Source organism: Alosa pseudoharengus, unplaced genomic scaffold, assembly GCF_046254945.1.
Source record: "Alosa pseudoharengus isolate Yale_2024_CS ecotype anadromous, Long Island Sound unplaced genomic scaffold, YU_APseudo_1.1 YU_APseudo_1.1_scf_4, whole genome shotgun sequence".
In the NCBI taxonomy this organism is placed as follows: domain Eukaryota; kingdom Metazoa; phylum Chordata; class Actinopteri; order Clupeiformes; family Clupeidae; genus Alosa; species Alosa pseudoharengus.
Genome location: NW_027468774.1, coordinates 36,904,427 through 36,932,201, shown reverse-complemented (window position 1 = coordinate 36,932,201; position 27,775 = coordinate 36,904,427). Strand labels below are relative to the sequence as shown.

Here is a 27,775-nt window from a genome sequence, read left to right as displayed (position 1 = left end):
TGTGTTCTTTTGTCCCTTTTTCTTTTTCCGGTGTGTGCCTGTGATTACTAGCTCCTTTCTTTCTTTCTCTCTCTCTGTCTTTCCTTCTCTCTCTTCATTTCTTTCTTTCTTTCTTTTCTCTCTCTTTCTTTCTTTCTTTCTTTCTTTCTTTCTCTTTCTTCTCTCTCTCTTTTCTTTCTCTCTCTCTCTTTTCTTTCTCTCTCTTCATTTCTCTCTTTCTCTCTTTCTCTCTCTCTCTCTCTCTCTCATATATGCACTCAGTGAGGCCAAGAGGCCCTCTGTGCTGGATGATGCCCGTGCCCCTGCGGTGGACATGAGGTTGTTCTCGTTGTCTTCGTTGTTGTTCTCGATGGCACACAGGCCCTGCTTTGTCCATCTCGCTCTTGTCCTGATGGGGCCCGTGCCTCTCTCGGACTCTCCCTGGAACGGTCACCCAGACCTCCCTTCCCCCTGCACTTGGATCCAAATGTTAAGCCTATTATTATTATTATTATTATTAGTATCATTATTATTATTATTATTATTATTATTATTATTATTATTATTATTATTATTATTATTAGTGGACACCTGAACAAGAGGAAGGGGTCTATAAAAAAAATGACATGTGGCATGTTACGATCGTAACAATGTGAGATGGGCTTCTGACAGCTCTTGTTGTTTCTGAAAGGGCAAGGTGTATATTTTAAGGCTGCAGTTGGGAGTTATTTATTGGTCTTGGTGATTTGTCTTGACTGCCACATGGGGAGTCACTGGGGTTGTAGCTGAGGTTTAGGGCGAACTGGTGCAAGGGCATCATGAGTGACATGTACAGGCGCCTGTATGTAATAGCGTAAAAAGTGTCATAAAAGAGTAGATAAGTGGTATATGGACTTGTAGCTCAACTTGTAGAACGTGGTACTAAGAAATGTTGTAGAATGTGGTACTAGGAATTGTTGTAGTCTTTGGTTTCACACACAAACTGATCACTATAGTAGTAGACATATTGATCAAATCATTCATGTATGCATCTGTTATGCACTGTTGCTCTGGTGAACGTCCAGGCTTTGCCTGATTAGTAGAATTTGATCTCCAACATTGAAATGGACTCCATCCCCTCCAATGCCTTGTTTTGATGAGCCTGTACTGAATCTATACGCTGTTAACAATGCCTGCTTGATTTGAACTGGCAAGCGTGCAGTCGTCGCTTTACCCAAATGTAAATGTGCTCTCTACACTTTATGGTTTTGTAATAACATCACAAAAAATGTGAGATGGGTATGATGTGGGAATGAAAAGCAGATCGAATGAGAGTCATTTGGGTGAATGGAGAGGATTACACAGTCTGCTATTACAGTTTTAGCTTGAGCGCAGCTGTAGAAATTCCCATAAGTGCAGTGTTAGTCAATTACTTTGCATCTCCAGATTTGTCAGTTTTGTGTCTGCCACTCCATTAGCTGCCATGCTGTAATTACTGCCTGTGGTTTTCTTGCTTTCGCTTCAAACACAAAGCAGAGCTTGGCTCTCTGTACAAAAACAGAAGGTAATTCTGCTCTGCGTGTTTGGGGTTTGCCTCGGGTGCAGAAGCATAGCCCTGTTTGGTAGCCTGTGTGATCAGAATGTGATGGCAGTCATTATCTGTAATTAGACATGATCAGCCTCTGGTCTTAAACTGAATTGCGTTCGGGGGAGAAATGAACATTTGTGTTTTTGTGATTGTGTGCTTGTGCTTGTGCTTGTTTGGGAGATTGCAGCCTGTTTTGCCGACTGCATGCGCACTGTAGCCAGAACGAAGTCAGATGCACAAAGTGGGAAGTTAATTATAGATAGATAGATAGATAGATAGATAGATAGATGGATGAAGGAAGAAAAAACTTCACTGGAGAGGTGTCGCCAGAAGTCTTTGCGTAATGTTTGTGTTAAAGTTCCTTGACTTGTAGCCAAAAGCTATGGAGCCCCCGGAGTGGAATTCACTGGCCTGCACAGAGACACCGCCACAGTCACGCAGATCCACTTCCTCTATGGACAGGTAAGGCTGTGCTCACCCAACCCCACCTCTCAATATAGAGGTAACATGCCATACAAAGAGTCCAATACAAATATTGAATACCTCCTCAAACATTTTAATATGACCGCTACATATTCCTTTATACTGACTGAAAGACAACTCTTTTTAGAGACTCTTTATTTAGAGCAAGCACCAGGTACCTGATGGCTGGCTCTGCACAGGGATTTCTGTCCTTTTGTGCTTTGGTGCTTTGTACATTATGCTGCCTGATACATCCTTGTTGTGTTTCCTGTAAACGTGGTGTAATGGACATACCTGATATATGCAAGACACCTGATGTTTGTTCAATATGTATTGAACTGGTTGCCAGGGCCGGATCCTGTCGCTGTTGGATGACAACACTCTGCACCTGTGGGAGATTAACCTGAAGGACAGCTACTCTCACCTGGAAGAGATCCGCAGCTTCACCCTACCGGGCCGACCAGGGATCGAGAGCACCAGGTGAGGCTGACCTCCTGCTCCTGCTGTGGGAGCACTCTGAAAGCCACACTAAAAGCTGGTCTGTGTGAGAGGAATTTAGATTATTTAGCTGTAGTGTTTCAGAGAAGCCCTGTATTCCTCATTTATCTAAGCAGGCTTCTGCAGTGTAATAATCAGGTATGCTAGATTGCAGGTGGCATACCTGTATGCAAAGCAGTGAAGAAAAATTCTGCTTATAAGCCAGGCCAGTGACATGACCAGAAGTGATGGTGATCCAATGCCCCGTTATTTACCGTAACCTCCGTAACCCTTTCCCCTCCTCTAGTGCGACCCGTGTGACGGTGCTCCTGCTCATGCTGAGGTGTGACCTGCTGTGCGTGGGCACCGAGGGAGGTGGCGTCCACTTCGTGGAGCTGCCCAGCCTCACCCTGCTGGACAAGTCTCTGCTCCAGGATGAGGTGCTGCAGAGGTCAGTCATGTGTGTATGAGTGTGAGTGTGAGTGTGTGATTTTGCAGGTTTGCTGTGTGCATTTCATTTGGGAATTTTTTTTATTTTATTTGCACGAAAAAATGTCACAGAGGAGAAAACTGAGGCTGCACTAATGGCAAAAGGCCGCATGGGAATTTTTGAAAGATGCGCATCTGCCCAGTTTATGTGCAGGAAAGCTCTCTGTATGGCTAAACTTCTCTTACCTTTTGACACTGTGTTTACTCAAAGGGCTGATTGTCAACCTGAGTTTGACTTGAGCAAGATAAGGATTTTGATCAAATAAATGTTGTGTCTTCACCTGGTCAATAGAATGTCAACTGGTATAAAATCCAATGACGTAGTAAGAAAAGCGTATTTCACATTGGAAGGAGTAAGGCATGGGAAGGTGCATAGGAGGGGAGTTCAAGCCCATATTGAATACTGAGGGCACATATTTCAACATATTGCCCATGCTGCACACATCCAATGTTAACACCAGCTAGGATTTACTGGGCAGCTGATACAAATGATTTTAAAAAAGGAAAAATATCCCTTGCTCTCTCTCGGGGACAATTGTTTCATTTGGTCTCCAGCTCTCGCCCGCTCCCCTTCTCCCCCTGCAGTGCTTGCTGGCCTCTAATAAAAGAGAGTTGGGTGGACAGATTCCACCGGCAGCTTACCTCATAAAATAACTATGTGGGACTCCCTCCTGACTGGGGTCTTAACACAGAGTTTAATGAAGCTGAAGGGAGCTTTCTGACTTATTTCCTTTACCTCCGGGCTCCTGCCCCATTTGGTTTGGAGGGGTAGGTGGGCAGGAGACACGTTTGAACTGGAGAGATCAAACAAATTTCATGGTGTCCAAGTGTCCACTTCACTCTTCACTTCACACACACACACACACACACACACACACACACACAGCTGTGTCCATCTGTTACGCCTCTGTAAGATGGGACTTCAGTCTTTCTCCATTTCCTCTGTTTTGCTTCTCTACACATCAGCTGTTTTTTTTTTTTTTTTCATACAAAAAAAAAATTCCTTGGTTTCCCCTGCTGTTTCTTCTTGTTTCCACCCATCCGTTTCTCTTAGTCTCTAACCCCCCCCCCCCCCAATCCCAGTGCGGTTCCCCATACTGTTCACGCCTCACTACTTGCATTATTTCAGGGGGTTCTGCATGACCGGTAGCCATCCTCTAATCTGATGCCATTTGGGTTCTCCACTCGCTATGGCACTATGCTTCCTGTCTACTTTATGTTGATTGCCATGTGTGTGTGTGTCAGATGGTCAAAATGATGCCTGCGAAAAGAAACTGGGAAGAAGTGGTGGCGTGTGGGGGAAAAAATGTCAAAATCACCCCAGGCCTGCCTCTAGACTAAAGATGCTGTTTAAGCTGCAAGTAGATTACAGCCTTTGCTCATTTGGTCCCTTTTTAGACACCGATAGGCTGGGCTGTGCTGAGTCCCCCGACTTCATTTGCTGTCAAGACGGGCCTGGAACCGCTCATTAAGCCGGCACAGTCCAATCCCATCAGGGCACCACTGCTAATAAGTACGTGTCAGCCAGGAAGCTCGCTGAACAGAACGCTTTTGTGCCAAGTGCCAAGCGCTGTGATCCCTGGCCCTGAGGATCTGCTCGAGCACGAGGACAGAAAAGGTTCATGGACTCATCTCTGAGTATCAGCAGGGAAGCGGCATTCCTAAAAATACTTTGATGCTCTCTTGCGGTCTCTCTCTCTCTCTCTCTCTCTCTCTCTCTCTCTCTCTCTCTCTCTCTCTCTCTCTCTTTCTCTCGGTCGTTCGTTTTTTCCCTTTTTTTTGAACAATAGTACGCTTTGTGGTCGGCTGTTTTTGTTTGGGAGCCGAAGTGTCTCCTCTTCCTGTCGTGTGTTTTTGAGAAGCCAACGTGGTTTTGAGAAATGAGGGACGGAGTCTAGTGCGCGGTAATTGTTTTGGTCTGACAAAACATGGAACTTAATACGCTTCCAGCCTGGGCTCGGCCCTGTGCTCAGTGCTGTTTTGTCAGCGACCTGTGCACGACGCTCCTGTATGCTTTGTCCTGGGAAGGGTCGTGTTGACAGTTTCATTAATGTTTAAACAGACGGGAGTGATTTATGGCTTGAAATGCATCTGGGTCATTCTACGAAACCGGTGCCTTTTGCGTCCGGTCCATTTCATGAGCTCTCAACAATGTAAAAATGTGTCAAAATGTATTTCAAAGGATCAAACCTGTTAATTTAAGTGTTATGAATTACATAATGCATATTTCAATGTCATTGTAAATATAAATCCTACACTTTTTAGTCATCTTTACCAAGGACATGGCCAATTTCCCCATGTCCGGAAAGTCACATATGGAATTCGCACCTAATATATTAATTAGAACATTTCATTTTTTAACCAAATTTTCATTAATGTCATGATTAAAAATATGCTCTTGATACTATACTATATGTTTTTTTTAAATAAAAGTATGATTTCCTATACAAAAATCATGATTTATGCCCGTCCCGTAGTTTTACATACCACCCCATAACGCTTACATGTTCTGGCTATTACAAAGACACTGTTTCTTTAAGTGACCTCACAGACAGCAGATGACATCACTCAAACCCTTGCAGGAGCCAAGGTCTCAAGCAGGCAAGTTCCCACACAATTTGATATGATTTATTTGCTCTTTTTGGTAGTTAGATAGGGTCCGTTAAGCTTAAGCTTACCACCCCATAACGTATAATAGATAGGGAAACTGTTAAATTAGGATTTTTTTTTCAACTGTAATGTAAAGTGAAGGACATTTTAAACTGAATGATATATTTGCTATCTTAGCTAGTCAATAACAGTGCTAGCTGCAGTCATTCTGAGGTGAAATTTACCACCCCGTAACATACCACCCCATAACACTTTGTATCGTTATGGGGTGGTAAGGGGAATGTAGAGTGGTTGCCATTGCCATTTAGATTACACAATTCATAAAAATTATATTTATATATAGTTTTACATACTGTGATGATGACTGGGGGAAACCTCTGTTCTTTCTGCAGTGAGCCCTTAGCAATAAGTCCATAGCAACCAGCTAATCTGTTGAATGCTGGTTCATCAGTATGCATTGGTCACTGTTAATATTTTATGACTATATTGTATGCCAATGTTAGCCTACTGGAGACTATTGTGGTGAGAAATAATTATTAAACAGCTTAACTAGTTGTGATGGACTTGTTGGGAAGGGCTAACTACAAGCAGAAAGGAGGTTTCTGCGGTCATCACAGCAAATTAATGCATTTCAAAATGTAGAGTACTTAGCTTTTTTGTGTATCTAGTGACAACCCAGTCATGAACTCTCTCTCTCTCTCTGTCTCTCTCAACTTGGCACACACACCTAGTCAGTGTAAATAATTATGATAATTTTCATAATTTGCAGACAATTATGGCTCCAATGAGCAATGCTGAACGACAGCGACTGTTCCGTGCTCGCCGCAATGCCGATCCAGAGAGGAGGCAGCAGTATCTAGAGATGGAGCGGCAAGGAGACGAGATGTCGAAAGAGGGAAGAAGTTGTTGATCAAAGATCTGAGTGAGAGGGACCAACGACAGTTAAGGAAAAAGTGGAAGGAACAAAATGAGGCCCCGTCCATTTATTAGGGAAGTGCGGTGTAAGTTTAAATGTTACTAACGAAGGTATTATAGCAATATTATAAATCTGGCGACGGAATAGCCTAGAACTTGGGTAGGCCTAGCGTTTAGTAGCCTATGCACTTGCGGTGATAGCCAAAACTAATGTGAATCGCGGACTATCCTACAACCAAAGAAAGTAAAGGAGATTATTTGTACCTGCGTTAGCCAAATAAAGGACGGGACTGCACCCTTCACAAACCGTAAAAATTTTTATTAGTTTTACAGTTGACTACAGTTGACAGTTCACTATCAGTCCACACAAACAATTCTGGTTTCCTTGCACTAGCCATTTTCGTCGTAGCCTATTCTGTCTGTTTGTATAGCCTACAGCACGCAAGCTTTGGTCAATTTCTGTAACAGAAACAGTGCCACCTCTAGGCCTGGGATATGAAGTAACGTGTTGAGTCGTGTTGAGATGGATCCGTTTGGACGCAAATATTCTTGATACGGTTCCAGGGAAGACGGAGGAAAAAAAGATTGGTTTGGTACGTGTGGACTAGCCCTGAAAGGAGAAAGCAGGCAAAGGCTAGCCTGGAAAATCCAGACCCTGATAATCTAGAAAGATTAAGGGTCTGGCCACGAACAATCATGTAATGGCCCAACTCGAGGGGTGGCACCAAGCATGCATTTGAAAATCTCACTGCACGCAATTGGATAACACCAGACCAATGTTTACTCTGAATGATTACGGACTTCGACGCAATTGGATAACACTACGATCAATGTTTCCAACGTTGCAACGCTGTCGTCATCAGTTTAGCTCGCCTCTGGCCCGCCTATGTCAGATACGATTTGATTGGTTCTACGGGATGCAAGGGGAAAAAGTAACGTGCATCATTGCTCATTGCCAGAGTGCCTCGCAGAGACAATTCCATTGTGCTCTTGCGAGAACTCTGGATTTCCAGGGTAGGCGAAGGCTAGAATGAAGGCTTTTGACACCCCTCCTGAGAGTACTTTATCTTTTTCAATGTACTCAATTTTATGATCATATTTCAAAATGAATGTACTCAATCTTCTGAAATCTATCCATGTTGAATGTACCCAGTATTACATGACATAACATGCATTTTGAACTTCATATCAATAAATATGTTTATATATACTTTGGATCTTGACTTATTACGACATTAACAGTTCACACATATGTCCAGAACTAATCAAATTATTGTTAAATTATGGAAACAAACAAAATTAACCACCCCGTAACAGGATTTACCACCCTGTAACATGACTTACCACCCCATAACATGTGTGTTTTTAAAAAAAAAATACTAGAGAGTGAGTGAAATAGCCCATAAATAAATGTTTGATCATAGTGTGATGAAGTGGGCCTATTTACACATGTAGCTTTAATTTGACAATAGGGAGTAAAATAGCCAATATTGTTCAAAACACCAACCAATGGGCATGTGGAATTCACAGTTTAAAGATTAGAATCTAAATTCTGCAAATCTCCAATTAAAAAACAAACCTATAACTTTTAATATCAAATTAAGGACATTTTTATGACAGGAAAACATGAAATGTTCTGAATTCAATGTATGCATTATGTCTAAAATGGAGCGCATCTTGTCTGTTACGGGGTGGTAAAAAAAAAGACACCTGGGCTACAATAAAAAGGAAAATATTAATAGGGATTTATGCCTGAGGTGGGAAAATATTTTTTTATGCAGGTCATATATGTCTTATATCATGTGGATGTCTTAAAATATGGTTTGTCCTACATGATTTTTAAAAAAAATGTCAAAGTGAAAAGGCACCGGTTTCGTAGAATGACCCATCTGTTTTTCTTGAACGTTTTCGCCACCACTGTCTGTCATGCTACTCTCTTTTTATTTTACTTTTTTTTATTCCCCCTCTTTTTATCTTTCTTCTTTCCAAGAGTCTTTGGAAATGTTTCACAAGAGTGTCTTTTCTTTGTGCCATTAAGATTGCAATTGTTTGTGCGAAATCTGGTCCCTCTGTGGCTTGTTGGGTCTAATACTGAGCCAAGCCACTGCAACGGGATTCCAGTCCCTGTTTTTTCTCTGTCTCTCCTCTTTTCTGCCTACACACACACACACACACACACACACACACACACACACACACACACACACACACACACACACACACACACACACACACACACACCCCTCTCCTGTTTTCATGGGTGCATGGCATCCTCTGTGGGTTTATTGTGTGCATTCCTCCAGTTGAATCTGTGCCACAGTCACAGAGGAATCCCATTGGGTGGTTTGTGATTGGTCATCAGGGTTTAAAGCTTGAATTCAAGCCTGGTAGGATTTGCTCATGTTGTGTCAGCTTTGTCCTTGTGCACCCTCACTTTTATGGAAGCCCCCCCTCCTCAAAAAAAGGGAAAATCCTGATGTCATGCATTTTTCCTCCCCAACTTTTTTCTCTTTTTTTTTTAGTGCAGTGTTATTCTCTTCAGTGTGGGACAACTGCTATCACAGCAAGATGGACCGACATATCCAAGAGAGTGTCTGTGTGAGAGGGAGTGCAGCAAGGCATTTTTGTTAGTCCTGCAATGATGCAAAGGCCTTATCCTGATGTAGGCTTCAGCCAGTTAGTTAAGAATACAGATATGATGAGTTGTCGCACTAACCTTGACATTGACGCATGCAACCATAGCATTAAGTTCCTCAGAAAAGTTCAACGGGGCTGAGGAGCTTCAGTCTACAAACAAAGATGAAGGCATCCCTTGGTGTTTACAAATCACCCATCTGTCCCACTGTTTGAGATGCTGCACTGGCAGCTCCTCAGTTCTCTCTCGTGTGTGTGTGTGTGTGTGTGTGTGTGTGATGGAGTGTGATCTCCAGGATGCTTTTGAAGTCTCCCTTGGTGCTTGCCGCATCAGAGGATGATGGGCTTTTTGATGATGCAGGCATCCACGTGGGGTTTCAGAGCAAGGGATGGAATCAGTCAGGCTGCCTGTGTCTTCACAAGAGATGTAGAGATGTTTGTTAATGCACAGCTTTGTGTGTTAGAGAGATCGAGGGTGTGTGAGAGTCAAAGTTGTTATTCCCCTCCCAAGTGTATGTGTGTGAGTGAAACATTCCGTCTTGAAGGGTCTGTCTTTAAAATATCTAGGTAGCTGGTTCACTCAGGCCTTTCTTATCTATCTTTAAAATAGTTAACTGTTTCGTTCAGGCCTTTCTTATCTATCTTTAAAATAGTTAACTGGTTAATTCAGGCCTTATCTATCTTTTTTTGTTTTTGTTGTTGTTTAGAAGGCACCCCTCTGTGTTTGGTTCTCTGCCGGTCAGTGTGTTTATTGTTTTTCGTACGCCATTGTTTATTATTCTGTGGCTTTGTATCCTCCATCTCTGGGACTCGTGAGTAATGGTGTCCCCTCCCCTGCAGCGTTCCTGAGGACTACAAACACGGGAAGTCGCTGGGCCCTGTGGAGTCCCTGCAGGAGCATCCTCAGCAGCCGGACAAGATCCTCATTGGCTACAGCCGCGGCCTCGTGCTCCTGTGGGACATGGACTCGCGGCACGCCGACAACGTCTTCCTGGGAAAGCAGGTGGGGACTTTTTTTGTTTGTTTTTTTGTGACCTCATGCACGCACGCACGCCACCCCAACACCGCCCCCCACGCCCCCAACAGAGACTTGACAGAGAGACAGAGACTTACATGCTCCTAGTTGAGTGTGAGGGGAAGGGAAAAGCGTTTTTTAACTGAAAATAAATTCCCCTAATACTATTTTTTTCCACTCAAGGCCGAGGATGGTTTTAGTGAAAAGCGTCAGAACAGCAGTTCACCAGAAGTAGAGTTTCTCCTACCCTGAGCCCATCATGGATAAGAAAGAATTCATAATTGTGAAATCTGTAGGGGCTCTTCATTCATTCAAATGATAAATCTGACAGCCTTTCAGGAAAAGCTCACACACACACTCATTGGTTGGCCCCTGAGCACTAGCTCTCTGAAATGCTACTGAGACAAGAGAAAGGTCGGTGCTGTCAATCCAGCTAAAACTGAAAGGTCTGTCCTGTCAGATGCCAGACCTTTTTCATCACAGGCTGTGTGTGTGTGTGTGCGCGCGCTGATGACTGTTTGTCTTGTGTGACCCCTACAGCAGCTGGAGAGCTTGGTGTGGGAACGCACAGGGAGCTCCTTCGTCAGTTCCCATAGCGACGGTGGCTACATGGTGTGGTCAGTCAGCAGTGGCACCCCTTGCACCAGTCAGCCAGCCACGTCCACTATACCATACGGTGCGAGGCCGTCTCTTTTCTCTCTCTCTCTCTCTGCCAGCCATAACAAGAGCTGTTTTCGTTTATCTGAGCCAGGCCATATCATTCTGATAATGTATCCTTGAGGCATTGTATTGTTATTGTCCTCTAGCCTCGTTTAAGTGGTTGTTTAATTGGGCCAGAGACAGGATATGTACTTCCAAAAGTACAGACTAGTGACTTTCGCTTGTGAAAAAAGTCTATTTCTCCAGCCCAGACTTATAAAAGTCCAAATAAACCTTAAATTGCCTTTTCACAATTAGCTGATGGGCTGTTTACACCAACCGGAGGAGCTTTCCATGGATTTTCCCTGTTTAATAGCCACTGTTTTGGTTTGCTATAGTGTGTTGCCTTGTTTTTAAACTCTGTTTCTGGAGGAAGAAAACAAAACTTGTCTTTTTTTTCCCATTCAGGTCCATTTCCTTGTAAAGCTGTGAACAAGATCCTCTGGAGAACAGCAGAATCGGGGTTTGTATCAGAGACATGAAGAAAGAAAAGTCAACGTCTGACCAGAATTTTAGTTTGCCTTTCTTTATTTTTTTTTTCAAAGTTTGTGATCTTGTATCTCCTTTTCTTTCTTGTCCGTGTCTCTCCACACAGGGCTCCTTTGGTGCTCTTCAGCGGAGGCATGCCTCGGGCGAGCTACGGAGACCGGCACTGTTTGACCATCCTGCAGGACAGCACGCACGTCACACTGGACTTCACGTCCCGGGTCATTGACTTCTTCACCATCCACTGCACAGATCCCCTAAAGGGTGAGTAGTGCTCCGGTATCGCTGTGTTTACATAGACTTTCAACCGAGACTGGAGGCCTTCATTACATCAGCACGCAAGGGTTCGAGGCGTTTTCCCCCCGGTTCAGATAAAGGAAGTTGTGCTATTAACCTGTGTGCTCTCTACATTAGAGCTGTTACTCAGCTCTGCAGTTCCGCCTGGCAGCCCGTAATGTTTACAAATGGATTTTCTCCTTATCTGTTAGTTTGTGTTTTGTAATGTGGGCTGTTTGGTCTTCCAGAGTTTGATGACCCCACGGCCCTGGTGGTCCTCCTGGAAGAGGAGCTGGTTGTGATTGACCTCTTGACCCCCGGCTGGCCGACGATCCCCTGTCCGTACCTGGCCCCTCTCCACTCGTCAGCCATCACTTGCTCCTACCACATCTCGAACGTGCCCACCCGGCTGTGGGAGAGGATCATCAGCGCCGGGCAGCAGCAGCAGTGCCCCCAGCAGACGCCTGTGGTACGCAAACGCACACACACACACACACACACACACACACATACATACACACCCAACCCAAAAGAGTGGTCCACAGAGAGGAGCGGCGCTTAGCACGTCACTTTGACTTTACTATATATTTGTCCTTCAGTTCAGTGCAACAAAGGTGTAAAGTCATCGTCAACTGTACTGGCACTTCTGAAAGTGAAGTGATTCATTTTTAACTTGTATTTATTTAATGATTTTGTGTTTAAAGTTTTTCTCTTTATTTTCCTTCCATTCTTTACAATCCTCCATGTTTTGTAGTCTCTTTCAGTAGGATCCCAAAAGGTAAAATAAAGGAGATTTCACAATAGCAAAACTAAAGGAATGATGTTATCATTCAACAACCTCCTTAATCCAGAGGAACTTGAAAGCAGTCAGGCTGAAAACATAGTTGTTAAGCATTTCTGCTTTCTGGAAAGTGAACCCACAGCCTTGGCGTCACTCCCCCTTTTGCAGTTCCAGTTTTGCTGCATTGCTTTTTTTTTTCTTGCCTTGGTCAATGTGAGTGCGGCCAATTTCGGGGTTCAATTCAGGGTTGAACTCGGGGGGGCGGAAACACTCCTGCGCCCGACTCTTCTCTGTGAAATTGGCAGGAAGGCTTACTTTAGGTCTCAGAAACATGTGTCAGGTGCCGAAGGCTTGCTTGGAACCACCACCCAACAACATCCATTAAAACTTGAAATGTTGTCAATAAAACATGGTCCAGCTTCCTCTGAGACCCCAGTTTCATATGTTTGGTGTATGCCAACGAGGTAATTTGCAGCTTGTCAACATTTTCACTAATGCTGTTGGATTGAACGCTTCAGTAATGACTGAATCCCCCCTGGTCTCATATTTAGAACTGGCCGATATGTGGAGGCAAGAGCTTGGCGCCTGAACCCAAACAAAAGGAGCTGCTACTGACGGGGTGAGCACTTGATGTTTGTCTGAGAGGAAGTGTGTGTGTGTGTCTGTCTGTGTCTGTCTGTGTATGGGTGCCTGTATGAACGGTACATGTGCGCACGCATGTACATGTATGAGGTCTTGATGTTTGTCTATGAGAGGAAGTGTCTGTGTATGGGTGCCTGTATGAACGTTATGTGTGCGCTCCTGTGTGTGTGTGTAATTGTGTGTGCGCGTGTGCATGAGGGCTTGATGTTTGCGAGTGGAGAAAAATATGCTTGACCGTTCAGCTGAGCGAAACAAGATATTGTCACCAGTCATCACTTCCCATAATGTGTCTGTGTGTGGATTTGGTAGACACACACGCATACACACACACACACACACACACACACACCCTCTCACTGCTTTCAATCATTGCGACCTCTTGTTCTCAGTCATGAGGATGGCACTGTGCGTTTCTGGGATGCCTCTGGTGTGTCCCTGAAACCCCTGTACAAGCTGAGCACGGCCAACATCTTCCAGACGGACTGCGACCACAACGACAGTCTGACCCAGGCCGGGGAGGAGGACTGGCCCCCTTTCAGGAAGGTAAGAGCTTGTGTAGGGCTGCACCATTATTGTAATTGTAATCGCAATATGAACCAACACAATTACCACAAAATCACAATCAGATATTTTCCCCAAATCGTGCAACCCTAGTCCAGTGTTCAAATCCACCTCTGGCTATAGAAACAACCTGGGCAGAAATCTCTGACCTACTCTTTCATCAATGTTAGTTGGAAGGATTTTGGAAGATTTTGTTTATGTATTTGGTTTTTATCAGCATGACCAGCAGTTTTGGCTTAAATTAGCTCCCAATTTCCAGCGGAGGCTGCGGAAGGAATCATTTGAATTCAGGTCTTGCCTGCAGCCCAGAAAAATGGATATAAATAGGGGCTTTAACTGCATCATTTTTGATACTCCTTCCTGTGCACATTCATTTTCTGTTCGTGACAATTCTTTACCCACATCGAGTAACCTTCACACATAACACCCTTTTTCAGTCGAGCTACCTGCTGGATGTCCTTTTTGGCTTTTGTGATGTATACACATGGCTTGTTTGTTCCAGAGGTGTCCTAGCGCTTTTTAAATCGACCTCTCCCTTCTCCTTCCTCACTTAAAGCAGTGGCCTTCTCTAGCAGTCTTGTATGCCTCACGCAGCATATGGGATTCACACTCACATTTTTCCCTGCCCCCCTCCCCCTCCCTGTCTCCCCTAATTAAAAGCAGGCTGGCTGGCTGGCTGTCTGAGTGGCTGGTTGGTGAAACTGCACTCGCAGGTCTCTCTGCAGACGATGCAGCACATTCCAGCTCAGGATGGCACTGATGTTGTGTTTAGAGCTTAATGACCCAGGCCTTCCGGTCTCCTCCCATTATTGTGTGTGTGTGTGTGTGTGTGTGTGTGTGCGCATGTTAAGATGTAGGGTGGAGTGGCATATGTGTTACTGGAGGAAATGGTTGCATAAACTAGTACCAGACACTAGAAAAGGCCTGGAGATGATTCTAGAATGTTATGGTTGTGCTCTGTCTGTGGTGCACATCTGTGCATATCAGTAGGGGGTATGCAATGTGCCTGTAAGGCAGTGTAAAGGTATGTGTGAGGATGGTATGTGATCTATGCTGAGACCTCTCTGTGTGTGCTCTCAGGTGGGCTGTTTTGACCCCTACAGTGATGACCCCAGGTTGGGTATTCAGAAGATCTGCTTATGTAAATACAGTGGCAAACTAGTGGTAGCTGGAACTGCTGGACAGGTATGTTCTTAAACTTCTATCAACTGTCTTTCATACACTATATACTGTTTTAGAAATGTAAAACTATGCTTTGTGCAGGTTTAAGGAATATGTTTGAGAATGTTTTGTCTTTATTTAGTTGTTATTGTACAATTATTCTAACATCTATGTTAGTCGTATTACTGACTAATAATGTGGACTTGTTTTGTAATGATTGATGCCTACTTGATTGATGCCTACTTAGTGATCTAGTGCACTGCACTCAGTCTCTCCTACTTCCCCCTCCCCTTTCTACTCCTATGGCCAGGTGGTTGTGATGTATCTGAGCGATGAGAAGTCTGATCATATGATCGACGCGGCTACGATGGACCTGCTCCAGGACCGGGAGGGCTTCACGTGGAAGGGACACGACCGCCTGCCGCCCAAGTCCGGCTCTGTGCTGTTTGCCCCCGGGTTCCAGCCCGTCGTCCTGGTGCAGTGCATGCCCCCCGCCGCCGTCACCGCGGTAACGCTACATGCCGAGTGGAACCTCATTGCCTTTGGCACCAGCCACGGTTTCGGACTCTTCGACTACCACCGCCGCAGCCCCGTGTTGGCAAGGTAACGCCAGAGGGCCTCCGCCAACAAACTTGTGTGTGTGTGTGTGTGTGTGTTTGTGTGTTTGTGTGTGTGTGTGTGTGTGTGTGTGTGTGTGTGTGTGTGTGTGTGTGTGTGTGTGTGTGTGTGTGTGTGTGTGTGTGTGTGTGTGTGTGTGTGTGTGTGTGTGTGTGTGTGTGTGTGTGTGTGTGTGTGTGTGGATTGTGTTTAAGTGTTTGTCGAGGGAGAATGTTTAAGAGTGAGGGAGTGAGTGAGAGATTTTAATTCGGCCTACTTGGCAGAGGTGAAAAAGGAAGAAGTTCTTTGGGGTTTTTTTTACTACATCTCTCCTGTTTTCTTTCTTTTCTTCTGTTTTGTCATGAGTCAATTCATCATGTTTCAATAATTGCCCAGTACCCCATGCAAAAGAAGCCAGTTCATTTTTCTTCTATGAATCCAGTGAAATTGATTTGGTTTGATTTGGTTTGGTTGGACATTGGCATTTAATCCTTCCTCTCTCCATCCCTTGGCACTGTGTATCAAACATCTCAGTGGCTATCATTAACATTAATGCAACACCGTGAAACACGTGGCGTTTTGTTTAGTACATTCCGTACAAACGTGGAACTTTTTGGAGCATCGTTTTGTATTTGTTCCAGATGCACGCTGCACCCTAACGACTCCCTGGCCATGGAGGGGCCACTCTCCCGGGTCAAGTCTCTGAAGAAGTCGTTGCGTCAGTCTTTCAGAAGGATCCGGAAGAGCAGAGTCTCTGGGAAGAAGCGGGTAGTTGTCAACAGTCCCACCAGTAAAGTGAGTTTTTAGCAACAGACAATAAATCAGAAGTGTTTAACAAATATTCTCTTAAATGCAGGCTTTCATCTGAGCTTGGTTTTCTTTGTGGTTTGGGGGTAGCCATTTTGTTTGTGATTTCTGCATCAACAAGGAGCTATTCTGGGAAGGCTGCGGTGGCAACTTGTCAGAATTGAATTTTCAACAGAAATGCATCCGTATTGTGATTTGCCTCAGTAGTGAATAAATCTACCCCCCAGTTGTTGAATTACACTAGTGGAGATTGGGCAGCCAGTTCTCGGGGATTTTCTTCCAATATGTCTGGCAAAAAATATTCAGTGGAGACTTGCTAGCACAGCTTTTGCAATTACACAGATGGATTTGAACTTGAAGAGCTATGGGAACCAGTGTACCGTGTACAGTGTGAGAGTACATTGCCAAAGAAATGTACCAAAGGCATTCTAATGGCATCAGTTAATTTAGGAAGCCAGGGTCAATACTTTTTGTGAACCAGGTTTTTTAGATTATTTTTTTTTATAGTTTTGTTATTTCTGTTTGTTTTCATACATTTATATAAGTTAATGATTGAGTTGTCTGTTGCCATCCTGGTGGTCCCCTTATGTAAGGGGTGTCCTAATGTACAGTAATCCCTCTGAGCTGGACTGAGTACCCCCTGCCTGTCCTCTGCCCTCAGGTCCAGGAGGCGAACGCCCACCTGGCGGAGCAGGACGAGGTGGCCCCCGTGCAGAGGAGGATAGAGCCCCGCTCCGCTGACGACTCGCTTTCGGGGGTGGTGCGCTGCCTTTGCTTCGCCGACACATACCTCAGAGACGGTAAGACATGACCACCGCCTCACTGAACCACATACCTCAGAGACGGTAAGACATGGCCACCGCCTTACCAAACCACTTCACTACACTCACACGTGAGTAGAGCACTAAGGATGACTAAAGGTCACAGAACACAGATTTATTCACATTTCTCTTTTTGTATTTGTCTAAATTCCCGTTTTTACAAACCTTTCATCATGATTTTGAGCATATGAAAAAAAGAGTCTTACACTCCTATAAATTGTATATAATTCCTATATACATTGTTCATTTTCTCATCATAGTTGAAAAGGAAGGTTTTAAAGAAGTTTAGCCCGAACATTTCAGACAGCTTATCCTTCTTGCCTCAAGAGATGTGTTTCAGGAAATGTAAAAAACTGATTTGTTTTTAGACCTTTAGGCATACACACAAACTCTGCTGACGTTCTGGCAGACTTCTCTATAAGCGCATTACACCAGTACAAACATCCTGGCTGAAGGCACCAAGCCTGCACGGGCTTCTCCAAATGCAGAGTGTAAGCAAATCCACACTCTGCTGACTAGCGAGCGGGGGGCTGTTGTATGCATTAACAAACGTTTCTGTGGTACTCTGGTCGTTTCCGTGGTATGCTGTGTTATGTGTTTTTATTTCTCATATGGAGCGAGTGTAGGGTTTATCTTTGGTATGTTAGACCTATAAAAGTTTTACGGTTCTCCGAGGAGCATTTACCTTTACGAAAAAGTTAACCATTTTTATATTTGTGCACACAGCCATTCCACTTCACATGTGGTTCTGTTTGTCCCCCCTCTCTCTCCCTCACCTCTCCTCCCCCCTTGTGAGGCGTGAGTCATATGGATGTGGCTGAGGAGTGTCAGGTCTCTGCTTTGGCTCCGCAGCTGAACACATGTATTTGACACCCCTTTCAGTTTCTCATTAGACGCCTTGGTTGCTTGTCGGTGGGCCTTGACTGCTCTGGCCAGTTCCAGTGTCAGCTGGTCGAGGCAATTGCAGGAAGGTAGTCAAGGCTGTGGTTGACTTCTATAGCTGTGTGGAGACGTTTACAAACTCAGTCTCCCAAGTTTTCCAAACTTTTTAAGGAAAAAAGATTCAGAGAGGTGTGCTTCATACCCGTTCTTTATGTGGCTGTGCTTTATTCTTTTATGTAGTTGTGTAGATAATACATTAGTTAATAAGTGTTCCCTCATTCTTGAAATCCAACCGTAGTAAAAATTTTTTGCATAGAATCGCATGGCTTCTTGACATTTTCGCACAGGAACTGAAACGGGAATAAAAAACACCTAGAGAAATTGACTCAGTGAAGGACTATTTTCAAGGGTCAGAGGAATCGTTGTAGCGTTCTAATGTAATCACATATTCTACTCTTGTCGGGGTAGGGTCAAATTACTGATAATAAACAGATGTGAACCCTGTAATTTTTAGCTTTTCACTGGAAATGTACATCATCACTTGGAGATGGAGAGTATCCACTAGCAGATTGAATGGCCTTTTTGTTTTGGAAACTTTAGGTCATCATTCTGTCTTTGAAGTTGAAATGAACATTTCATGAAATAAACATTTCCTTTACAGTTTCATAATGAAACATTCTTTAGCAAATTGAACTCCATTGTTTAGAATGACATTTATGCAGTGAGGGGCAGTCAGCAATCAAAAGATGTATCGAGTAGTTAAACAAAAAGTTATTTATTTGGACTAGATTTCTACACTTAAATTAAGTGCAACTAGTTTCTTCAGGAAGGCACAGTAATGTCTATATTGGGTAGGTTTGATATCACATAAAGGAACCTAAAGTTTGAAGAACTATCTGTGAGTACTATCTGTAATCACACGCTAGGTTTAGCGGCATGTTCTGGCTTAAAAATAGCCTAGACATTATTAAACATTCTGTATCATAGCACTCAAGACAATCTATTCTGGTCGGCCATTGAAACCATTCAGGAAGTTTTGAGAGGGCCCTGTCCATTTCCATGACAACAGTGTTTGAGTTTACAGAGTACAAGTCTCGTATGGAAATTGTATTTGTCTACAGAAACATCTGCGGAGAACCACTCATCTTTAAATCAAACACTAGAGAGAAGGAGGCTCCCTTCTAAAGCGTCCCATTGCATCAGGAGATTTAGGCTTGTGTCCACTGGGACTCCAGAAGTGAACAATGCTGCATTGTTGCGGTGGACAGTAAATCTGGAGGTGCGCCCCAAAAGAGGCGCTCAGGGAGGCCAGGCCCGGGTATGTGTGTGTGTGTGTGTGTGTGGCGGGGGGGGGGGGGGGGGGGGCGTGTGGGTGTGAAGAGGCTTATGTTGCGTTGAGCCGCGGCCCTCCCCTGAGTCCGAGCTCGGGGGCTGGGTTGGGCAGGGGTCGGCATGCAGGCCGTCTGGAAACAGCTGTACTGGCCGTGGTGGAGCAGGGCCTCGGGGCTGTGCTGCTGGAGGAGCTCACCGCTACACAGAGCTGCGTAAAGCCGCCTGACCGCCTGCCTCACTCTTCACAGATGGAGGGGTTGGGAGCGGTCACTCCCGTCCTTCGGCAGTCCATTCCTCTCTCAATCCACTCTTCCTGTGTGTGTGTGTGTGTGTGTGTGTGTGTGTGTCTGTGTGTGTGTGTGTGTGTGTGTGTGTGTGTGTGTGTGTAAGAGGTTGGGAGTGAAACCGAATCAGACATACTGTTTATATAGGATATGAGAGTTAGTTGCAGTGCTTAAATGTGTGATCTTGTATGTCAGTACTCTGGTTTCTGGTTAAATATTTAGAGAGTCCAGCAGCCAATCAAGTGTAGAAATTGGAGCAGAAACAATGATGTCCTGCGCGTTTCCTAAGAATGAGGTTCTCAGAGCATAACAGGTGTGGGTGTGTGAGAGAAAGAGATGCAGGGAAGAGAGAAGACTTGGCTTGAGTTTACTCAAACATGTGTTATTTATTCCATTTTAGAGTGTGTGTGTGTGCGTGCACGCACATTTTTCACAATTCTCAGTCTCCTTTTGGCTCTTGAGGCTTGAAGATTTCTGCTCTGTGTTTCGTTTTTATAGATGTCCTGGAACCTACACTCTGAAATTATTTTTTTTTGTCTGTTTGTTTATTTACATTTACATGTATTCATTTGGCAGACGCGTTTATCCAAAGGGACTTACAGCTACAGTTTATTTGTCCCCTTGTGTTTCCTACCACAGGGACCCATCATGGCCCGACCATGTGGGCTGGCACCAACTCGGGCTCAGTGTACGCATACGCGCTGGACGTTCCCCCACAGGAGCGCTTCTCCGAGCAGAGCGTGGAGGCCCTGCTGGGCAAGGAGATCCAGCTGATGCACCGGGCGCCCGTGGTCTCCATCGCCGTGCTGGACGGCCGAGGGAACCCACTGCCCGAGCCCTACGAGGTCTCCAGGGACCTGGCCAAGGCCCCGGACATGCAGGGCAGTCACTCTGTGCTTATCGCCTCAGAGGAACAGTTCAAGGTGAGCAAAGCCCTCATGGCCTTAGTGGCCAAGGTAATGCAGGTTAATCTAACACCCAGGCTACACCGGGTTGCAACTGAAATGCTCCGTTCATATAGTGTAAAAATAATTTTAGAAGACTGGTCTAATGTTTTCCAAACGTACACGCCACTATCACATCTGGTGTAGCCAGTTCCATTGATTATAGTGGAAGCTAATTGTTGCAGCAGACGCAACATTTCAGTTATGTGCCTGTTGTAGCCTCCCTCTTAGTCAGTGTTTTTTTTTTTTTCAGATGTGTAAATTTGTGTGTGTGTGTGTGTGTGTGTGTGTGTGTGTGTGTGTAAGTAAATATTGGCTTTCCAAAGAACGTGTTGTTAGCAGACATTCTCCAGTCCGTATATCATAAATGAGCTGTTGCATTCCTGTCAGCTGGTATTAATTTACAGCGTCTGTAAACCTGGAACCTTTATTATTTAATTTGGCCGAGTGTTATTATTTGAAAGGGTTTAATTGCTATTTACTTATCAGTAATTATAGTTTAAAGTAGCGATGACTAAGTACATTGAAGGGATTTGTCTGCTGGTCCAATGTTTAATGTTTGAAAGTTGCAGTTCACATGTTTTGTTTTTGTGTGTCTGCCTAATGGCTTTCAGGTGTTCATGCTGCCCAAGGTGAGTGCCAAGACCAAGTTCAAGCTGACCGCACACGAGGGATGCCGAGTGAGGAAGGTGGCGCTGTCCAACTTCGCCAGCACAGCGTCGGACGACTACTCGGAGAATGGCCTGGTGTGCCTGACCAACCTGGGCGACATCCACGTGTTCAACGTGCCGGCGTTACGGCCACAGGTGCGCTACGACTGCATCCGCAAGGAGGACATCAGCGGCATTGCCTCCTGTGTCTTCACCAAGACCGGCCAGGGTAAGGAGAGCTGCTCACTTGCGACAGCAGCAATAACATTTAGTGTTTCATTCACTGCATTTGGACTGGTGCTGCCACTAATTGGCACCTGTACTCGTATTTGTAAAAGCAGTAAGTGATACTTTACGGTCTGGCCTTTTTTTCATGCAGGTGTATGCATAACATGCAGTGTTTGCAAGGCATGTAAATTACAGTTTTGTGTGTGTGTGTGTGTGTGTGTGTGTTTAGGATTCTACCTGATCTCGCCCTCGGAGTATGAGCGTTTCTCATTGTCTGCACGCGTGATCACGGAACCTCTGTGTCAGGTGGAGGTGGACCGACCGCACGACCCCACCGCCCACAGGTAAAGGACTAGACCGTCCGCTCGGCCTCAACACCCAGTTATAGTTACACAAGTGTGGGCTTGGCTGGGTGGAGGAGGGAGGGAGGGAGGCATAATGCCTTCAAATCTGTCTGGGTAATTATACCGTTAATGCCACTGGATGCAACCTGATGCAATTTCTCCCAAAGACTCAAGGATAATGGCTCACTATCAGGCTGTCAGTTAATTGCATGATGTTATTAGAACAGTGAAGCAAGTGCTAGATAGCTAATGGTCTGTTCGTTCACGAATAGCAGGAGTTTGTGGATAGACTCTGCAATTACAGAAACATTTTAATGTCATCCAAAGTTGATTTACAAAGTCTTTCATTAAATAATAAATAAATATTACCATATTTTGATGTCAAAGTAAATTGTGTTATAGGGTAAATCATTTAAATAAATTAATGTATTATTCATTAAGATGTTGCCACTGGTATTATGTGTGTGTGCTGTAGCAATAGGGTTTAATTTACTCTGGGCAGTTTCTGAATGTTATGAAGAACATCTGCCCTGCTTCTTGTGTTATTTCTTTTTGGGTCTCTTTTTGGCCCTCTTAACCCTATGGTTTTTAACCACCAGTACTCCACAGTGGTGTGTAAAGCCATGACTCTCTCCGACTTCTTTCTTCTTTGGGTAATAATGTGGCTCGTCATTTGTGGGATATTTGCAGTGACGGCACAACAGCCCAACCTCACGCGAACGGCACTCATAAGAAGCAGACCACTGGAGAGCACAAGTCCGTAGCAGAGGCCGAAGGTACAGCTCACAGAATGAAGAAGAAAAAAAAAAGTTTTTCTTTCATTCCTTTGTTTTTTCCTTCACTCTGCTCTCTTGTGATCTTGTGTATTAATCAATGAAAGCTGCCCGTGTGGTAACCATAGAAACGGCAAGGGAAATGGCTTTAAGACTACTATAAAACAGACTCTTAAAATACCAGCAATTGGATATCATTTATTTTCTGGGTTAATGATGGGAAATTTGACCAAATAAGGCCATCCTTAAAAATATTTTTGTTTGCAGTAACAGCCAAAAAAAAATAAAAATGGGTCGGTAGGTAGGTCAATATTTTTTTTTCCAAGATTCAAAGTAAAAAAAAAAGTACAATTTTGGTCATGGTGATTATGTAAGAATGAATTTACACAAATGTGCATATCGTGACGTAACTGACTGGGTCTTCAACCCGTGCCTTCAGGCGCACCTTTGCAAACCTCATTCTGATGCAGGTTATATAGACCAGCCTTTCTCAAACTTCTTTGACCTGAGGCCCGGTCATGGCAGACTTTGGGGTCATAGGGCTCATCTACATGTACCCAGAAAGGGAAAGGCTACAATAGCTCTTGGCCACGTTATATTGAAATTTGACTATACAATACTCAATGCTATACAGTGTATTATACAGTCTCTGCTCTGTTTCTAAGGAAGTTCCAAAAAACAACGTCGTTCTATTAAGTTTCGTTAAATAAATAGCCTTCCAACAGGTTGAAGCGGAGCTTTGATACCAACGTTATCGATTAGTTTCAGTTTCTCTCGCGCAGACGCGCATTGAATGAATGCTCATACCACCACTTAATTGTAGGGCTCCATGTTTAATGACATCGATAGCAGAAACGTTTGTTTTCTTTTTTCGTCGATCCGCGGTTTCTTGATCAACTGCGCAGCAAATTATCAGATGAAGCACCGGGCCTAATTTCACTCCACGACTCCGCGGACCAGCAGTCTCCATGTTGCGGACCCATATTTTGAGAAATGCTGAATAGACCACAACCAATTTCAATACTCCGACACGGTCACCGTTAGACTAGGGGGAGAAGGGATGAGAAAAGATCTGGCCACAGTTCTTCCAGAACTTCGTGCCAAGTAAAAGCGTTATCAGTTTGTGTGAATGAAACGAAGCGTAGGCCATAGTGTGACATGCGTAAAACCAATGGTGTAGAGATGACGCCACAGGGTTTTATTTAAGTGAGCCACGTTTGCATGTAGGCAATTTATATTCACAATACTTGGGCCTACTAAAATAAATATTATTTTATTGCATTTGTATTGGTTGTTTAGAGTAAAAAAAAAACAATCGGTCGGTATTAACGCAAGTTTACAACCGGCAAGTCGGTCGGACTAAAAGGGGAAAAAAAAAATATTTGGGTCGGTTCTAAATTGACAGGGTCGGTCGGGTTACTGCAAACAAAAATATTTTTAAGGATGGCCTAATATGGGCTATTTAGGGTTGTAATGTCTTGTGTATTGTGTCTGTCGATGTGGTAAGTTATGTAACAGATACATTCGTGACTTTTAGAGGGAGAATGACCACTGTTTAATTACAATGGTTTTGGGAGTTATTGCCTAGTTTGAAAAGTGTAGATGTTTAAGTGTGATGTTTTTACTGGCTTTTTTGTCCAAGTGACCCTACATGCATATGTGTGTGTGTGTATACATATACATACATACACACTCTCTCTCCCTCAGGTATGGTCGATGAACTGCAGAATGCTCTACACTCGACAACGTTGGATTCCCCCAACAGCAGTGCTGACATCACCCTCGACACCACCGGAGAACTCACTGTGGAGGATGTGAAGGACTTCCTTGTGTAAGGCCTCCTCTCAGTTAAGGGCTCCCGATTGGTTGGTTTCACCTTGGCAAGCTTTCTTCTATTTTTTTTTTTTTTAACTTGCTGTGTTTGTGCTTGTCGTAGGACCGTGGACGAGGCCGAGAACAACCGGAGAAATATCACCGAGGAGGACGCCCGGCTTCCTGGAATCCTCATCAACTGAGCGGCGAGGGAGGGAGGGAGGGAGGGAGGGAAGCCCTTGGTGAGTCTCAGACCCCCAGACCTGACCAGCTGAAGGCCACTCGGCCTGAGCCGGTCTGGCCATCCATGGCTGGCTCTCTCAGGGCTCCCTACGGAAGCATTGGAAGTTTTTAATTTTTTTAATTCGAGAAGCATAAACCAAAGCCTTTCAACGTTTTTGTAAATGGACATAAACACACCATGAGTTGTTGAAAGTGCTTGAATGAATATATATTTTGTGTGACAAGATCCATGATTTCACATAGTCTACCATCACCATCAGTCTGCTACAGCTGTACTGCCTTTAGCAGTTAGTGCCAAGCCTTAGCCATTAAGATTCCTTCTGAGGTGGGTGTATGTCTGGATGTGAGAGTGTGGAAGCTAGCTCCTCTGTGGACAGACGTCAGGGCTGGGGGATGGGAGGAGAGGAGGGGGCTGCTGAGGTGCAGGCAAAGCTTGGCTGTGAGATTTCAGAAAGATGGTGATGACTCGGTCAGGAAACTCCCTCGGAGCCGAGGAATCGGGGTGATTCATGTGAAAATGTAGACATTAGTGTGTGGCTTGCTGGTTTTGCGTGTGTGGAGGAGGTTGGAGGTTGGTGTTTTTGTTATGAGGGCCAGCTCTCTCTCTCTCTCACGCAGAATGTGTGGAGGACTATTAGAGGTTGTTTTTCTTATTTTCCTTTCCTTCCTTCCTTTTTCTTGGTTATGTTTTTTAGTTTTCCTTACTATAAAATACATAATCTAGGCTCCATTTAGAGGTGAGGGTGTCTCTCTCCGTCACACACACACACACTAGTCGTCTCTGTTGTACTTGTCAGAGGAGGTGGGATGTATAACTTCTAACGGACGCCTGACAAGGCCAACATTCCAGTCTTGGCGTGTGGGGTGAGAGAAGGGCATCTGTGTCTGCTGTTCCGCCTCCTCACCTTTCCCTTTATTCACTGCCACTCTCCTACCTGCCCCTGTCTTTCATCACAAATCTGTGTGTGTGTGTGTGTGTGCGTGTGTGTGCGTGTGCGTGCGTGTGCGCAACCGTGTGCATGTGTGCCTGCCTGAACATCTAAACTCTGGATGGAGAAATCTTGGAGGTTTTTTGTTTCTTCTGTGGCTGTAATTCTCTGATGAGTTCCCCCTGGTGGCCTGATATTGTAATTACCTGCACATTTATTAGCATCGTTTTGAGGTCAGCTTGACTCTTGTGTAATTTCAGACAGGCGCCTGTAATGATGTAATCTGTGTTATAAAGCCCCAAATTAAGATTTAATGAAGACTCTTGTTTTGTAGGGATCATTTTTTGGGAGGGACCGACCTCGATGTTTTCAGCAATATTCTGAATTGGAGCTTGTCTGAAGAAAAAAGAAGGAAAGAAAACCCGAAAGACTCCTAATCTGAAGTTGCACCAGATACGTGTCTACAAGGGAGCGTGAGAATGCAGATGGATGTCGCACCCTCCCTCGTGCCAAAACACTGTCCACCACCCCTCTCCCCCACTTCCCCCAGCTTGTCTTTCCCCATCTCATCTCCCCTTAAAGCAAAAAGACTAAAAAACCACTATGTTACAGTTGGTCGAGACGTGACGGACTACACCAATAACTGCACAAGGATTAAAAAGCCCAGGTAACGGCGACTAGTCAGGAGGCCTGCACTGACCACCCATTCTGAATTTGATTCTTGTTTGCTTTTGAACATTCCTTCCTCCCGGGTAGCAGCGATCCCCAAGCCTGTCTGCTCCCCCCTATGCTGTGCTTTCACAAGGAAATGAACTGTGGCCTGAATGAATTGTTTACCCTCAGCCATCTTGATAAGACAGCTCTCCGAGGATTTTCTTTCTTCTTTTTTTTTCATCTCTGTGGTAACTGCGATGGTGTCTGACCGCATTCGGACAGCCATCAGAGGGCTGTGGTTATGGACCCTGTGGGTTTGATCAAAATGGTTGAGTTGAGCTTTTCTTTTTCTTTTGTATGTTTTCATATTACCATATTGCCATTGTAAAATAATTCTGGCAGTTAACTGTGAAATGTGTTGATGAAGGCGAGAGTGGTGCTTAGAATTGAGGAGGAAAACTTTGCTCCCATGTTTTGTAAGGTGAACTCTGCATCTGGAGGTGTAATGCTTGTGTCCACCTCTTTCAAGTACTCCCCCACCCCCCTCCCTCACGCCACAGTATTAACACCATATGAAGGAACTAATAATGAATGATGCAATATCCTATAGCGTTATTTTATATGGCTTATGAAATTGATATTTTATATTTTGTAGATATATCACTGGCATGTAGAGAACTAGGCATTTGTAACACTATGGTTTTATAAGGTGATTTGTGTTTGTTTTGAAGGCAAATATGAAGGTATCAGTTCCACGGTGTTGTGGAGAGAAGTCTGTTGCCTGAGAGAGGAGTTTGTCGTGATTATATGGATTAGACCCAGTCAAATTTTGAGTAGTAAAAATGAAAAGGCTGCATTGTATAGGTAATCTTTTGACCTTTTATACTGTTGTTATTATTTGATACAACTATTCCACATCAGTGTTTTCTTCTAGGATAACAAAAAGGAAATGTTTAAATGATTTTATGGCATTTAAGGGTGGAAACTGTATCTAGTTGACCACTAGATGGTAAAGATACCGATCATGGGAACTTGCGTTGTTCAGCGAGGTACAAGCTTTTAAATGGTCACAACCGGTAGATGAAGGATTCTAAATCTCATTATTTCTGTTATCTAAGATTACATGAAATGTTGAAAGGGACCTCACTAATGTAACTGTTTCATTAGTCTTTTGTGTTGTGTACATGTTTATTTTGGCCTTGATTTATAAAAATTAACATTTACACATGTAAGCTGGCATATCTATCCTGTGAAATTCCATTTTGTTTCTTTTTTGTAGAGTTTTAATTTGAGACCTAGTGATGCTAATACAGAATCTTGAATGTTTAATAAAGTATTTACTCTCTAAAACTGCTGGCTCATTTTATTAGTCATCCAGTAAAGCTGTGACCTTAATGTCTCATGTCTGACTTAAGTATCTGAGTGTTATTTCTGTCCTGATTTTTGTTCATTTTGATCTTGTTAACATGAGTTGTTTTTATTTCTCGGAAGACTGAGACTGAAACATCTCATTTGGAGCAAAGCATTTGTCAGTAGTGGTCACTTCCAAGCGGTGAGTCAGACCTCGGAATGACTAGGATCTGAGGGCTCTCAGACAAAACTTAATATGGAAGTTAAATGTGTTGGTCACTACAACCTTCAGCTTTTTCAGCAGCCTCTAAACTTGGACTAGATTTATATTTCCAGTTTAGTTGACAAGCCCTAATCACTATAGTTAATTG

The 27,775-nt window shown here is 44.1% G+C and overlaps 1 protein-coding gene across 2 annotated transcripts in view; it reads left to right on the top strand.

The window, feature by feature from the left end:
• The window catches only part of llgl1 (LLGL scribble cell polarity complex component 1), a 40,280-nt gene extending 12,881 nt beyond the window's left edge, over positions 1-27,399 (top strand). Inside the window, exons 3-23 of one of the 2 annotated variants that reach the window (XM_076266139.1) lie at positions 1,927-2,008; positions 2,358-2,488; positions 2,793-2,936; positions 9,974-10,136; positions 10,689-10,824; positions 11,256-11,310; positions 11,443-11,597; positions 11,858-12,078; positions 12,942-13,009; positions 13,422-13,575; positions 14,674-14,778; positions 15,065-15,357; positions 15,993-16,146; positions 16,820-16,958; positions 20,117-20,400; positions 21,036-21,300; positions 21,529-21,643; positions 22,334-22,419; positions 24,124-24,247; positions 24,353-24,470; positions 25,735-27,399. In XM_076266139.1, coding sequence (XP_076122254.1) covers positions 1,927-2,008; positions 2,358-2,488; positions 2,793-2,936; positions 9,974-10,136; positions 10,689-10,824; positions 11,256-11,310; positions 11,443-11,597; positions 11,858-12,078; positions 12,942-13,009; positions 13,422-13,575; positions 14,674-14,778; positions 15,065-15,357; positions 15,993-16,146; positions 16,820-16,958; positions 20,117-20,400; positions 21,036-21,300; positions 21,529-21,643; positions 22,334-22,419; positions 24,124-24,247; positions 24,353-24,431 — 2,953 coding nt within the window. In that variant the 3' untranslated portion in view covers positions 24,432-24,470; positions 25,735-27,399. Of the gene's footprint in view, positions 1-1,926; positions 2,009-2,357; positions 2,489-2,792; positions 2,937-9,973; positions 10,137-10,688; positions 10,825-11,255; positions 11,311-11,442; positions 11,598-11,857; positions 12,079-12,941; positions 13,010-13,421; positions 13,576-14,673; positions 14,779-15,064; positions 15,358-15,992; positions 16,147-16,819; positions 16,959-20,116; positions 20,401-21,035; positions 21,301-21,528; positions 21,644-22,333; positions 22,420-24,123; positions 24,264-24,352; positions 24,471-25,734 lie in introns of those variants that run through there. The other variant, XM_076266140.1, reaches the window with a different exon arrangement.
• The last annotated feature ends 376 nt before the right edge of the window (positions 27,400-27,775 follow it).